Source organism: Chelonia mydas, chromosome 2 (genome assembly GCF_015237465.2).
Source record: "Chelonia mydas isolate rCheMyd1 chromosome 2, rCheMyd1.pri.v2, whole genome shotgun sequence".
Taxonomy (NCBI): domain Eukaryota; kingdom Metazoa; phylum Chordata; order Testudines; family Cheloniidae; genus Chelonia; species Chelonia mydas.
Window position 1 is genome coordinate 250,112,702 of NC_057850.1, and position 16,058 is coordinate 250,128,759.

Here is a 16,058-nt window from a genome sequence, read left to right on the forward strand (position 1 = left end):
AGTGTCCCATCACCGGTCGTTAGGGATATTTGCTACTAGCAGTCACTGATCGGCTACATGCCATTGTAGCCAGTTTCATCATACCATCCCCTTCATAAATTTATCGAGCTCAGTCTTGAAGCCAATTAGGTTTTTTGCTCCCACTGCTCCCCTTGGAAGGCTGTTCCAGAATTTCACTGTAATGGTGATTGCCCAGGGTGTAATCTGGGCTGCTGAACAGCTGTGTCCCCTCATAGTCCAGTCCGCAATGCCTTTTATCAGGGGTGCCATTTCAGATTTTGGTAGGGTGGGGTTATTTTAGCTGTGATTCCAGGGGTTACTTAGGTACCTGAAAACTCTAGTTTTTCTGGCCGATAACTTAGCAATTAGCTGACAGGACAGGAGCCCTGTATCTAATTCTTATATACAAGAAATTTAAATAAATATTAGACCCTCTCAGCTCTAATACTAACATGTTCTGACATCTTGTGGCAAGTCACTCAAGGAATACTGGTTAGGTTTAAAATGTTAATTTATATTCTTACGTTGTTACTAACTCTGCGGAGAGAGAGACCCTGTTAGGACACCTGGGTTCTATCTCCACTCTGGAAGGGGAGGGGAGGGGAGTCTAGTGGGTTACAGTGGGGGAAGAAGATACATCTGGATTTTATATATAAGAACATCAGAATGGCCATACTGGGTAAGACCAATGGTCCATCTAGCCCAGTATCCTGTCTTCCAACAGTGGCCAGTACCAAGTGCTCCAGAGGGAATGAACAGAATAGGCAATCAAGTGATGCGTCCCCTATTGCCCACTCCCAGCTTCTGGCAAACAGAGATTAGGGACACGCAGAACATAGTGTTGCATCCCTGCCCATCCTGGCTAATAGCCATCGATGGACCTATCCTCCATGAACTTATCTAGTTCTTTTTTTAACCTTGTTATAATTTTGGCCTTCACAACATCCCCTGGCAAAGAGTGCCACAGGTTGACTGTGAAGAAATACTTTCTTTTGTTTGTTTTAAATCTGCTGCCTATTAATTTAATTGCGTGACCCCTAGTTTTTGTGTTATGTGAAGGAGTAACTAACATTTCCTTATTCAATTTTTCCCACCATTCATGATTTTATAGACCACTATCATATCCCTCCTTAGTCATCTCTTTTCCAAGATGAAAAGTCAGTCTTTTTAACCTCTCCTCATACAGAAGCTGTTCCATACCCTTAATCATTTCTGTTGCCCTTCTCTGTACTGTTTCCAAATCCAGTATATCTTTTTTGAGATCAATATGTGGGCATACCACGGATTTATATAGAGGCAGTATGATATTTTGTGTCTTATTATCTATCCCTTTCTTAATGATTCCCAATACTCTGTTAGCTTTTTTGATTGCCACTGCACATTGAGAAGTTGTTTTCAAAGAACTATCCATAATAACTCCAAGATCTCTTTTGTGACGGTTAACAGCTAATTTAGACCCCATCATTTTGTATGTATAGTTGGGATTATATTTTGCCATGTGCATTACGTTGCATTTATCAACATTATTTTCATCTGCCATTTTGTTGTCCAGTCAACCAGTTTTGTGAGATCCCGTTGTAACTCTTTGCAGTCAGGTTTGGACTTACCTATCTTGAGTAATTTTATACATCTGCAATTTTGCCACCCTACCGTTTACCCCTTTTTCCAGATCATTTATGAATAAACTGAGCAGCACTTGTCCCAGTACAGACCCCTGGGAGACACCACTATTTATCTCTCTCCATTCTGAAAACTGACCATTTAGTCCTACCCTTTGTTTCCTATCTTTTAACTAGAGTGCCTGGCAATGCTTTCAGGATCATCTAATGATCCTTAATTTAATTTAATGACAAGCCTTTTGTTATCTTAATCACCTTGCCTCAGTTTATAAACAAACTCCTTGCCCTCAGGGCAGAAGCTTGGAGCAGCACAGAGTTCATAACATATCATACTCAAGCTGTGTTGGAGTTAAGAGCTCCATCTGGGGCTAGGGCATGAGCTGTGAGCAGACCTCGGGTACAAAATTGGGGGGAGGGGGAAGTCCCCTGTTCCGCCTAAATGGCACCCCTACCTTTTACACTGCTTTGCTATGAGAGCAACCACTCCTGGTCCTGCTCACACACAGGGCGACACCAACAACTTTCCAGTCTCAGGCCTTCTCCCAGAAATGTGCCTCTTGTACTGAACAGTGCCTTCAGTCAAGGAATGTCACAACTGAACCATCAGAGAATAACAGAGAAAATAATAATAAACAGTATTAATAAGAATAATAATACCTTCTTAGTGGGCACCACCTATGGGGCAGTAGCAATAATGGTTCATTTGTGACATTGCTTGACTGGAGGCACCGTTCAATTCTTCTCCAGCAAAAAGTCCTTACCAGACTCAAGGTCCAAGATCCTTATTACCATTCTTTGTGATCCAACAGAGTGTTTCCCTGAGGTGCAGGATGAGATTTCTTCTGAGCAACAGTGTTACAAGGAAATATCTAGGGAGGAGTGTGGACATATATACAATCCGGTTATTTTCTCTGTTTATGAAAAATCCTTATAGGATTTAATAGAAAATGAAAATATTTATATTTTTATAACTATCATATAGACTTTAAATAAGAATTGAGCCCCCCCCCGACACTATTATAGGATGTTCGTTCAAACAAAACAAACTCACTCAAAAAAACCACAACCAAACTGAAATAAAAAAGTGTAGAGGCAGGCTCTTATTCTCTGTTTAAATTCTACAGGTGTTTAGAGTCATTTCTATAGAACCCTTTCAAATTTCCATGGGACTCTACTTGTCCCATCCCTGTTAAATTCTATCAGACATTTCCATAACGGGACAATAGATGCTTTTCCTTGGCAGCCTGCTCTAGCAGACCTGGGCGCTGTGACATTCGTGTGGAAGGATGGGTTTGACAGTAGTGGGGTTGCCTCTGACTCTAGGTCAAGCTGGGAGGAAGAAGGAATAGGTCCAAAATTGACCTAGGAGGGGACCCTATCTAAGTGGGCTTAGGTTATGCCTCCACACTAGGCAGTAGCTACACTGTCTCATGCACAAGGCCGGCAGGACAGTGTCAGCAGTAGGTCAGGGTCCATTGCGGGGGTAACTGAACCGGTTGGACAGAGCACGCAACTGGGAGGATGGAAGACTACAGGCCCCAGAAGGCAAAGCGCCACCAGTCTGTCCACTCGCGGTGGCGCGTTGCATCCTGGGGCCTGTAGTCTCCCAGGAGCCCAGCCCTTGAAAGTAGGGAATTTTTCACCGGGCGCCATGTTATGCAAATCAGGGGGCGGCCCCGCACTCGCTTGCCTTGGCCCCCCCGCAGGGGCGGGGCGGGCCGGCTCTGTCCCAGAGTCCCGCGCGGCCGCAGAGTCCGGGAGGCTGCTGGCCGGGGCGCGCGATGCAGCGGGTGACGGTGGTGCTGGGGCACCTGGCGGCTAGGCCTGCCGGGGGGCCGGCGCTGCGGGCGGCTCAGTGCGGCGGGGTAGCGACGGCGCCCGGCCATGATGGGGAGCAGGACGACGTGGTGGTGGTGCACGGGCGGCGGACCCCCATCGCCAAAGCCAAGCGGGGCGGCTTCAAGGTAACCCCGGTTGGGGGAATCCCGAGGGGGCCCCGGGGGTGGGAGCTGGAGGGACAGCCCCTAGAGCCGCAGTGGCTGGCTGGGGCGGGGGAGCCCTGAGGGGAAGAGGGGTTTTGGGGTAGGGGGCTGGGGGGAGCCCTGAGGGGAGGAGGGGCTGGGGGGAGCCCTGAGGGGAGGAGGGGTTTTGGGGTAGGGGGCTGGGGGGAGCCCTGAGGGGAGGAGGGGTTTTGGGGTAGGGGGCTGGGGGGAGCCCTGAGGGGAGGAGGGGTTTTGGGGGGAGCCCTGAGCGGAAGAGGAGTTTTGCGGGGAGGCCTGAGGGGGTGGAACTTGGGATTGGGGGTTTGGGAAATTCAGGGGAGTAGGGGTTGGGGCTGGGGCCCCCACGGTAAAGGATTTTCCCTCTCTGCTCTTACACTGTGTGCCCTCATCTCCCCTGCTTTAAAGGGGGCTCTGCACTTCTTTCTCTGCACCTCTATGTCCCCTTCCCCTGTGTTCTTGGGCTGTCCCCTCTCTGCACCAGGGTGGCTATATGAGGGCAAATCCCTAGTGTAGACCTGCTGCACGGATGTTAGAAGCGTGCAAGTGACTGTATTGGTGCGAGTCGCTTTCTGCACTAGTGCAGTGTCTGAGGGCATAGACATTGCTGCTGCAGCTGTGCCACTGAAGCGTGCCTGGTGAAGACGCTCTATGCCGACGGGAGAGCTCTCCTGTCAGCATAATAAAACATCCTCTGCGAATGGCAGAAGCTATGTCAGCGGGAGAATGGGCAGTGGTAAGAGCCACCCAGGGAGCCCAGGCTGCTTTGGGGAACCCTGGACCCTCCACCTGCCCTGGGCAGGGGCTAGGGTGCCTGAGAGCTGCCCCCAGACCATGTCCCCGCCTCCAAGGGCACACCGCTGCCCATGGGCCCTGGTGACAAGCTGCACCTGCTGCCAACTGTGCTTTGTGCCTGTCAAAGTCAGATTCAGGACTCACATAATTTGTCAGACCACTCTGTTTATTAGCAAAGTGCTTTGCCAATGCACCCAGATATGTGAGCCCCTCTCTGAGGCTCAAGCTAACTTATTTATACAGATAAGCCAAAGCCAATTTAACATAAGAGATAAAAGGAAGCAGAAACTGACAAATATACATACATATCTTATTTGCATACTAATGTTTACCAATCTCCTAGCTCAGTAGGAGCTCTAAGTTAGTTTGAGGACCCATTGTCTCACACTCCTTAATGTTTCTCTTCCTGACAACTATATTTCAACAAACCCTTCAAGTAGCATTTCTTTAATGAATTATAATTTCAATATAATTCATTCTACTTTCACATGCCGAAGGCAGCTGTCACGTGCAGCACTGCTCCTCCTGTTGCCTCTGGTCTTCCCAAATTGCAAGCCTCGGACAACGCCCCCCCTCCGTTCCCCAAACTATGCCCATGCCACTGCTGCTCCATGCCTGCCCGAGGCTACTATGCTGATGTTAAAAAATGGGCGGGCATGACCCTCCACCTTTTGAAAGTGTTGGGGCCCTGGCTTCCCTGGTTCTGGGCTTGCAGGATGTGGGGGCCCAAATGTTCTTTTTGCCCAGGCCCCCAATAAATCTTAATTCACCTCTGATTCATAACTCTGAGAGACACAAGTTATGCCAACATAAACTGTAGTGTAGACATAGTCTAAGGCATGGAACCAGTGGATCTAAACTGATAAATCCCCAATGTGTTGTGCGCAAACTTCTGCCCTGAAGCCCTGGCCTGGCTATCCCTGTCTGCAGGAGGTCTCTTGCCTGCTGTAGATTTGTGACCTGAAAAGCTGCTCTGTTTCCTCTTAAACAGTGTATGGAAAGAAGATTGATGTAGTCATTAAATAAAACTAGTTGGCCAGGTTGCAAAGGCTTTGCACTCAACTTGCAGCTGTTTGCCTGAATAATGTGAAGAAGAGCTCTGTGTAAGCTGGGAAGCTTGTCTTTCTCACCAACAGACGTTGGTGTAATAAAAGATATTGTCTCATCCACCTTGTCTCTCTAACATCCTGGGACTGACACAGCTACAACAACACTGCTTACATTAGTAATGTGATAACATTTGAACGCTGCATCTGATCAATTCCAAAATTTTAGAGAATATTCTGGGCATCAGTGGTCAAAATCCTACTGATTTTGAGGAAAACTGGGGAACTGAAAAGGGGGGAAATTGAAGACACACGAAGCCTCTGCCTGCTCTTTTGCAGAGGGTCTCAAGACTGTGTTATCTGTAGATAGGGCTTCTTATTTTAAGCTTTAACTGATAAACACCCTGTAGTGAGGCGGAATAGCCTCTCTCCAGACTTGAGAGCGAAGGACCACTACGCTCCCCCTGGTGGGAAAAGCCGAATCTGCCCCGCCGCTCTTCCTGGAAGTACCAGAGCGGGACAGGAAGAATAAAGGGAGGACTCTGCACCTCAGTTGAGCAGAAGCCAAGGAAGGAGATGGATGCCTCCTCTCTGCTGTGGCACCCTGGAACTGAACGTGCGCTCTGCAGCACCTGCCCTCAGAGAAGACTGACCCTGAAGAGGAGTTGCCGGGACTGCTGTCCACTGTGTACCCAGAGGAGCCCGAGGACCTGTGGACTACAGAGGTACCAAACTCTGGGGAGATAGGAAGTAGCCCAGGGATAGCCGACTACTGTCTGGCTATGTTGCTGGCTGACTCTAGGTCAGTGTGTTGCTGCTGGATCCCCGCTGACCCAGTGGCGGACCACTCCGCCATTGTTAGGGCCCTGGGCTGGAACGCCATGGAGTCGGGCGGGCCTGCGTTCCCCTCCCACCCTAACCTTGGGCCAGGAGGCCTGTGTAAGTCTACTGTCTGCCAAGCTAGGATTGTAAGCTTGGCTGGCTTTCCCCCCAATGGAAGCCCCTAGACTGTCGGGACGCTCACCCCTGCCAGAGCCTGGACTGTGGGCTAGTCTACACTGGCAACATTAAAGCGCTGCTGCAGCAGTGCTTTAACGTAGCTTGTGTAGTCGTGGCAAAGCTCTCCCAGGGCTCTAAAAAAACCACCTCCACAAGGGGTGCAGCTCCCAGCGCTGGGAGCATGGCTCCCAGCGCTGGTGCACTGTCTATACTGGCACTTTACAGCGCTGAAACTTGCTGCACTCAGGGAATGAAATGAGCGGTTATCCAATAAACACTGGAAAAACGACAGAAATGGCTACTTGTTTCTAAGGGCTTGTCTATGTGGAGCAGTAATGTGCACTATGGGACGGGGGCGGTGATTTCTAAAGCTCGCTAATGTGTTGCAGATGAATTAATCCTTGTAGACCCTCTTGGTGGGCACTAAAGGTTCCCTAGTGCACTTTAGTGTACTACTGTTTGAAACAGTACCATATTAAAGCACCCCAGGGAACATTACAAAGACTACTCATTACAGTATATGCTATTGTAATGGTACATACAAAAAGCCCTGAAAACCCCTGCGTTTTGGACATTTACATAAAACACAAATGCTGCTCTCCCCTCCTAGCCTCTGACAAATATAATTTATAAACCCTCAAAACCAGAAGGCCTATCTATAGAGTAAATAACTGGTTGATCGCACCCATTATGCCTTTTAGCCTAACAGTTACCCCATCTCATCTCTGTTCATCTTCCCAAAGGAGTTTAATAGATTGACATTCAGAATGTCAGTCTCCTAGACAAATAATAATGTGGGTTGGGGGGAAAGGAATGATGGTACATGTATTGCTCCTGGTATGGGGGAGTAGGATGGGGGGACTGTGATATGAGGGAAGGGGGACCCACAGAACCTCTGGCAGGGGGGAAGGTGGAAATGGGGGGGGAACATACACCCAATGGCATAGGAGGAATGGGGAGGTGCACACACAGTGGCATGGGGAGAAGGGGAGGCCCTGGTATAGGAGGAATGGGGGCACACAGAATCTCTGGCTGGAGAGAGAATGGGTGGAGTTGGGAGTTCCTGAAAGAGAGGGGGATGGGAGAGTGGCACACAGGGAACTTGGGGGAAGGGGAGGGATGCAAGAAGCCCCAGGTGTGGTGCAAGTAAGGCTATGAAGTGTGAGACCTCATAGCTAAATGAGGATTTTAACTGTATGTTGCGATTTGGAAATTGAGAGGAATTGAAGCAGTAGACAGAGGTTAATAGGAATTAATCTCTATACTGAACTGGATATTAAATAAAAAGAATTATAATGGAATGGCAGCTTGGTTATAAAAGACTACTATTGTAAGCATTCTAAAATCTACATGGTGACTCAGATTGTCTTGAAATTTGCTGTGCCTCGCAGTGTGGGGATAGGTTAGAGGTCCAAAGTTGGATCATGTGAGCTAGATGTTCCCAAGATAAAGCCCCTTAATTCATGAGTTTACAAAATCGTTCAGTTCTTATAACGTTTTTGTGCACATCCAAGGCTCAGACTAAGATTCTGAGCCTCTCCAAACTGATATTGTTCTGGATTAATCTCAGATAGTGCATGGCATGTTTTTTCACACCCCTGACAGACAAAAATTTTACCGACAAAAGTGCTTTTGTAGACAAAGCCTAAGTTTGTGGAACTCCAGCTCAGCTTGAACCAAACTGATGCTTCAAAGGTACTGAAGTGTATGTGTGCAGGGATAGAGCTTCTGTTGCAAGCCAGAAGGTTTGCTGGCAGCGAATTGTCACAGTAATTGAGTTGTTCAATATGAACATGCTGTTGCCATTGGCACTGCCACTGAGCTACACCTATGTATTGAGTTGGAGCTCTATTCTTGGCCTCTTTCAGAGAATGTGTCATGTGCATGTTCCTGGCTCTGCCTGCATTCTGCAGGAGCTACTTTTGGAAGCTTTATCCTGAGACCAAAATTTCTGGTTTAACAGCAATATTGAAAGTGTTCTAAAATCCACATACAGATTCTGATTTTCTGATTGTCAAGGAAATTAATACTAATTAGAGGGAAGATGGAAGACTCTAGTAAGCAGTTAGAGTAATGTAATCCTGCCTCATTCTCCTCAACCTTATCTATCCACATTGAGGATGCCCCAACATGCTAGTAATACACATACTAGTGCAATGGATTAGGGAGTACTGTATTATGTGTGATGGGTTGGACCCCCGCCCATCCGGGATGCCACGTGATGTACGGGAGTTTCTCTGAGCCCGCCTGCTCCACCAGCCTGGATTCCCTCTCCCTGTTTTGCTGAATTAGGCTCTCTGGCCTCTTGCAGTGCGCACACACACCCATCTGCAGACACAGACTGAAGTCAGCTCTGTGTGAGTGGACTCATCCAGCATTCATGTGCACACCCCTCAGTGTGAAGAGAGATATGCACATCTTCTTGCCCCTTCAGTTAGAAATTTCACAAACTGGGTTTAATAATAAACAAATTTATTAACTATAAAACGCAGATTTTAAGTAGTTAAAGGAATAGCAAAAAGAACAAAGCAGGTTACTAAGCAAATAAAACAAAACACGCAAACTAAGCTTGATTCACTAAAGAAATTAGCTACAAATAGTAATTTCTCACTATAAATATTGTCACAGGCAGATTACAGAGAGTTTTGAAAGTCGGCAATAATTCCAAAAGTTCCATCACCAGCATCCAGCAAGAAGTCCACAGCCTGGATTCAAAGTCACACAGGTTCTGGGATGGGTTCTCATGGCGCACATGCCTTCGTCCTCTGTTGTTCAACTACTGAATCCATAGGGTTGTCTCAAACTCCCCTATTTATAACCATTCATACCCAGCTCTGACTGGCTTAGTCATGTATGCCACCAGACTGCAGACAGTCCCTGTGACAGCAAAACCCCTGTGCACTGTTACTGACATGTACAGAACTCAGTACTGAAATGATGGGTACTCTGCACTTCTTATATCAACTCTTCCAGTCTGCTCCAACTGATCCCTCTACAATTCAGTACAGCTACACTAAACACAGCTGGAGTGCGTGCAAATAAATACTACAGGAATACAAGACACACAATGGCACATTTTCTTAGTTGTCCTGTACATCTACATATTATGGCATTACCCGTACTGAACCATTCCCAGTGGCTATTACCAGCTTAATGGGATAGGTCAAGATTGCATTGTGGGGTGGCGTTATTCTTAACTCTACATTTCCTGGTTGTCAGACTTTTGAGTGTAGTTGAATTAGAGGTTCTGGAAGGGCACAAGGCACCAATAGGCAGACTAAACATGTGCTTAGGGCATCAGCAAAGCAGGGGGCACCAAAAAAATGAGTGGTTTTTTTTTTAAATTTGATATTTGATATTTCAAAAAAAGCATCGAAGTAGTCATCATGGGGAAAAATCAGAACTTTGTTAGACTTCCTTACACGCCACTACACACTCTTCTCCCATTTTTCTGTTCTCTTTTTATTACTTATCCCCACCTACCATGTGCTGCGCACACTCTCAGTCTTGTTGGCCGCAGTGCTGTTGGTTGTTGTCCGGTTGCAGAACGTTTTTTCTCAACAGTCCAGTTACTTTATACATTTTTCTCTGCCCCAACACTCCAATGGGCAGTTCTTAAACCATATTTGGGCAATGATTGTATGTTGAAATCTCTTTCTAATACTCGCTGGGAGGCACATGCAGTGGCAACAAGTACAGTTCTGGAGTCCTACTCAAAGATTGTGGATGCATTAGAAAGTATAGCTGAAGACCAATCACAAAAGGGTGAAACTGTACGAGAGGCAGAAAACATTGCAAGCAAGATGCAAGAACTAGAGTTTGTATTCATGTTGACCATGTGGAATGAAATTTTACAACACTTTTACCACACAGGTCAAGCTCTCCAAGAAAGAGAATTGGATTTGAAAACATGTGCAGACCTCCGTCAGTCATTAGCAGACCACTTACACACTTTGAGGAATGACTTCGAAAGATTTGAAGACATATCAGAAGATCTCTTGCCTGATACTAACTACAAAGAAGCCCAGTCCCGCAAGCGAATCGGGGGAAAAAAAAGCAAATGATAGCTGTGCAACAGAAACAGCATTGAATCTTAGAGACAAATTTCACGTATCTACTTACTACACTATAATTTATACACTTGAAGCTCATATGAAGAGGAGAGGTGAAGTGTACAAAGAAGTATCAAGTAGATTTTCTTTTCTAAACTGTGTGGACTTATCTGACAAACAATATTCGCAAGGTTTCCAAAAGCTAGTTGTCTCATACCCTGTTGGCTTGAACATGAATCTCTGTGGAGAAGTGTGGCAGTTCCACTGTTATATGCGCGCAAAGTTTAATGAAACAGGAAAAATGAAATTCAGTCACATTGATCTTCATGACGCAATACTGAAAGACGGAATACAGTGTGTATTTCCAAATGCAGAGATTGCACTACGTATTTGTCTAACATTGATTACTAACTGCTCCGCAGAATGCTCTTTCTCAGCTGAAAAGAATAAAAAACTCTCAGAGAACAACAATGTGTCAGCACAGACTTGATTCGCTTTCCCTATTGTGTATTGAAGCAGACATGTTTTCATCAAGTCAACTTCGATGAACTTATCCAGAATTTTGCAATCAGAAAATCTAGAAAGAAGCTATTTTAATTTCAGCATACATGTAAATTTTGTGTCATTTCGAAAAATAAAATTTTATTTTACGGTATGGTATTTTTATTTTGAATTACATATGGGGGGGCACCATAATCTTTTCAGTGCTTAGGGCCTCTAAAGGTCTTAATCCAGCCCTGCCACCAGGCAACCTTATTTCTGCATTAGTGAAGCTTTTGGACTAAGGTTTAAAGAACAAAGGCTCTTTCTGGGTCGATTTAGTATAGCATCAATCCTGTGAAGCACCAAGCTCCTTCAACTCAAGTATATCAGCTTGTGGGATCTGGCCATATATCTTCCCAGTGACCTCTTTCTTTTGCCAAAGTAAACCCAGGAACCATAGAATCTAGTTTGAAATGCTGGGCTGTTGTGCACTGTTATGGCTAACAAACTGGAGCTGCTTTTGAATTGGAAAGATTTACAACAGCACTATTTCTTGTACTTACCAAAGCAGAATGGAAGGCAGCGTGTTGTCACAGGGCTTGAAAAATCCACAATGTAACATGGACAATATACATGTGGTTAGTTACTGGTATATTGGCTGGTAGGATTAGTAGATCTGCACATTTTTCAAGCCCTGTACTAACATAAATCAGTTGGCCATTAAAAGAGTATGGGGGCAAGTCAGTGGGAGGGCATTGTTTCTAATTTCCCCTTAAAGCAACATTCACTCTCTTAAATGCTCTTCATAGCATGTTTTATTGGACTGAGTTCTGTTGGTGAGAGATCCAAGCTTACACAGAGTTCTTCTTCAGGAATCAGGTCTGGGAAAGGTACTTGGAATGTCACAGATGAATACAAGGTGGAAGAGATTGTTTAGCATAAGTAGTTAACATGTATTTCAAGGGACCATTCAAGGTGAAGTGGCCTGTTAACACCCCTTTAGTCATAGGGAGGAAAGAAATGGGTGTGGGTGGGGGGGGGCAAAGGCAACTGGGCGGGGTTGTTAGTGAGTTATAGATTGGATTTATGGTTTATTACAACAATGTCTCTATTCAGTCCATGGTTTTTAGTGTCTAGCAAAGTTATTAATTTAAGCTCGCAGGCTGTCTTTTGAAAGTGTTGTGCAGATTTCCTTTGAGGATGAGAACTGAAAGGTCAGATATAGAGTGATTGCTTTGTGAAAAGTGTTCAGCCACAGGGGATGTGGTGTTTTTCTCTTTTATCATTTTCCTGTGAGTTCATCTGAGAGCATAGTGATTGTCTGGTTTTACCCACATAGTTCTTGTTGGGGCTTTTATTGCATGGGATGAGATACACAACATGTGATAGGCATGTGTATGACCCATAGATCTTGAAAGGTGTTTTGTGGGGGGTGTTGATCATTGTAGCAGTGGAGATATGTCTGCAGGTTTTGCATCTGTTGTTCTGGAAGGATCTGGTGCCACTTTGAGTTGGTGTATCCTAGTCCATGGGGAGCTTGCTTCTGATGATGAGCTTTGGAGAGGTTTGGTGGGTTGTTTGAAGGCCAGAAGATGGGGTTCAGGAAAGATTTCTTTGAAGATGGAGTCGCCATTGAGTATGGGTTGTAGTTGCTTGATGATGCCCTCTATGGTTTCCAGTGTGGGGTGGTAGGTGAAAATTAGGGGTGTGCAGTTGGAGAGGGTTTTAGTTCTGTAATGAAGCAGGTTCTCTATGGATATTTGGGTGCCCGTTCCATGATGCAATCTACTTCTCTGGTAATGTCCTTGTTTGGTGAAGGTGGTTTTGAGTGTGTTAAGGTGTATATCACAGACTTTCTCCTCAGAACATATTTTGTGGTATCTGAGTGCCTGGCTGTAGATAACAGATTTCCCGGTGCGTTTGGAGTGGTTACTGGATTTATTAAGTTAGGTGTGATCATCTATGGCTTTTTTGTGAATAGTTGTCTGTCAGGTTCCAGTGCTGAAGCTGATTGTGGTGTTCAGGAAGTTGATGCTAGTCTGGGAATGTTCCGGAGAGAGTTTAATGGATGGGTGATGGCTGCTGAAGTACATGCCTCAATACAGAAATAACCCACACTTTGACTGCACACCTCTCTTTGCTTGAAAGTTTCTCTTTCTCTCACTAACAGAAGTTCATCCAATAAAAGATATTACCTCACTCACCATGCCTCCCTAATATCCTGGGACCCACACAGCTACAACAACACTGCATACTTCACAGGATGTGCCGTTTTTCCTTTCAGGATACTACTCCTGATGAGCTGCTATCTGCTGTTATGACAGCTGTCCTTACAGATGTCAGTCTGAGTCCTGAGAAAGTGGGAGATATCTGTGTTGGTAAGTGAGCCCTCTTCATCCTGAACTTAAACTTCCAGTCTTGGGCCTCTCTCTGAAAACAAGAGTGCCCTTTGTGACCAATGGATGCCATCTAGGCAGAGCTCTGAAATCAGCAGGGTGTTAACACTACACTAGAATAGTATTAGCTTAATCTCCAGTGTGTCCTCTGCCGGGGGGCTGTTTCCTCTTCTGTCAGGGGTATGGGCTCTGATTTAAGAGTTCTTCTAAAACACTGACTGACGTGATCTTGATCTTAATTAAGATCTTAATACACTCAAGCGTCTACAGAGTGTTAAATAGCCAGGGTAAAGAAAATGCAGCTGATCAATTGGAATTAATGTCTTTGCATGCAGGGAATGTGCTGCAACCTGGAGCTGGGGCTTTCACTGCAAGAATTTCCCAATTTCTAAGGTAAATTTTCTTTCTCCTTGAGTGAGACTCCTTTCATTGTGTTCTCTGGCACTGAGTTCTCCTGAGTACTGAGAGAAAAGTGGAGATGTGACTCTTGAACTCTTCCAAAGCCAATGTCCCCTAATCTTTAAACTAGAAGTTAAACCTTGACTCACAGTTCAAAGTCCCTGCTTATTTTATATCGTCTCACACATTTCAGACTGGGAGGAGCAAGCTCTATTGCACAATATATTGTTAGCTTTTAATATATTCTCTTACATGTAGTTACCAATTTCTAGCAAAACTAGCAAAAATGAGGTAGAAAAATAATTTTGGAAGGCAGGAAGGAAATTGGTAATGGTATGAACAGCTTTTCACCCATAGAGGTAAAGTCAGGTTGGGTTGGTAGTAACTAAGTCACTACTGCACAAATGATTAGTGGCTCTTGTGAAATGATTTGTTGGCTCTGCCCAATACCTCGTGAGTCATTGTTTCAGTTTCTTGCACCAGCACAACTGGCAATGATAACAGAGAGGTTAAGGACTGAATTCTCTTCTCACTGCTAGTTGGGTTCACTGGATGCCAGGGCTGTGACATTGGTGCTGTGTGACTAAACGCTTTCTCCAGGGACTTACTGTACCTGCTGCTGTTTGTACCACAGTACAGATCACTGAGTAGTCTAAAGGTCTTTTCTACACTACACAGTCGGGTTTCGTCGACAAAACAGTGGAGGTGTACACACTGCAATGTGCCTTCCGCCGATTTAACTCTCCTGCTACACCAACGTAATTAAACCATCTCAATGAGTGGCATAGAGCTTTTTGTGACCAAGTGAGAGCGACACACTGTCAGTGTAGACACTGATCTCCAGGAGGTATCCCACAATGCCCATCGTGACCACTCTGGTCAGTAATTTGAACTCCACTGCCCTGCAGCCAGTAACACAGGCATGCACCCCTCCCCCTTTAAAGCCCCAGGAATTTTTGAAATTCTACTTTCTGTTTGCTCGGTGTGGACATTTCACATAACATATTTCCAGCTGGCCATGCCGACTTTTCACAGCAAACACGCTCCAGTCTGGAGTACGCTGGAGTTGTTGCCTCTGTGAGGAGAGGAGGCTGTGCAGTCGCAGCTCCGATCCAGCCGTAGGAACGTTGACACCTACGAGCAGATTGCTCATGGCCTGGAGGAGAAGGGGTACGAAAGGGACACACGCAGCAGTGCCATGCTAAGATCAAGGAGCTGAGGCAGGCATACCAGAAGGCAAGGGAGGCCATCGGTTGCTTTGGTGTGGCACCAAAAACATGCCGCTTCTACAAGGAGCTGCGCGCCATCCTCGGCAGTGACCTCACCTCCCCCACCCAGAGCCTGTGGATACTTCAGGGGGACTGGAGGCAGCAGCCAGTGGAGTCCACCCTGAGGGCAAAGTGGTGGACGAGGAGGTAGAGTTGGAGGAGGATGTGGGACTGGCGACAGGGGCATCTGGTGGTGTGGTAAGCCAGGACCTCTTTTTGACTCTGGAGCCGTCTAGCCAGTCCCAGTGCTCTGGCCTCCCTGAGGCAGAAGGGGGAGCACTGGTAAGTACTCGTTTTGATACTACACGGTTATATGAGGTAGAGGTGTCCTTAATTTTGTTATACACTGCACATGGGAGAAGGGATAGAAACTAACAACACTAGCTACTGTTTTCATCTGCGTCTCATTCCCCTATGCAGCTATACAATGTGGGCCCTGCAAAAAAAAGTTTGTTAATGCACACCGGGATCACCTGGGAATCCTCCATAGAGATCTCTAGGAAACTTTCCTGAAGTTACTCTGCAATCCTCTGCCAAATGTTCCAGAGCTGCATTGTTTCTTCCCTCCATTGTAGGAAACTTTGCCATGACAGTCAGCAATTACTTGTGCAGGAACCAAAGCAGCATGCGGACTTAGTCTGAAGTCACACACGTGCAGGAGATGCACCCTTGCATCCTCGATTACCCTCAGTAGTGAGATATCAGCTTCAATCACCCACATCTGTGGAAAACGGTGCCAGTATTCAGAATAGTGTCCTAGTGTTCCTAGGCACTTGTACTGATCCCCTTCTGAAACCACCCAGACCCTTTGTATCATCATGCACACTCTAGGCCAAACTCATCATGTTTAGTGTTCTGGCCATGCTGTGTGCTTGCCAAGGAAAAGTGAGAAAGACATGTATGTAACTTTTATGATTCAAGATTGCGAGTGCACACACAATACTGACTCTGTGTATTGTTTCTTTTGTTTCTGCGGAGGTGCCCTTTAGGACCAGCTCCTA

At 45.9% G+C, this 16,058-nt stretch overlaps 1 protein-coding gene across 3 annotated transcripts in view; it reads left to right on the top strand.

Annotated features, from left to right (window-relative positions):
- The first annotated feature begins 3,326 nt into the window (after nucleotides 1–3,326).
- Nucleotides 3,327–16,058, top strand: part of ACAA1 (acetyl-CoA acyltransferase 1) — a 30,051-nt gene continuing 17,319 nt past the window's right edge. For 2 of the 3 annotated variants that reach the window (XM_043541628.1, XM_037891174.2), the window contains exons 1-3: nucleotides 3,339–3,583; nucleotides 13,279–13,372; nucleotides 13,726–13,783. In XM_043541628.1, the coding sequence (XP_043397563.1) occupies nucleotides 3,401–3,583; nucleotides 13,279–13,372; nucleotides 13,726–13,783 (335 nt within the window). In that variant the 5' untranslated portion in view covers nucleotides 3,339–3,400. Of the gene's footprint in view, nucleotides 3,584–13,278; nucleotides 13,373–13,725; nucleotides 13,784–16,058 lie in introns of all 3 variants that reach the window. The other variant, XM_037891173.2, reaches the window with a different exon arrangement.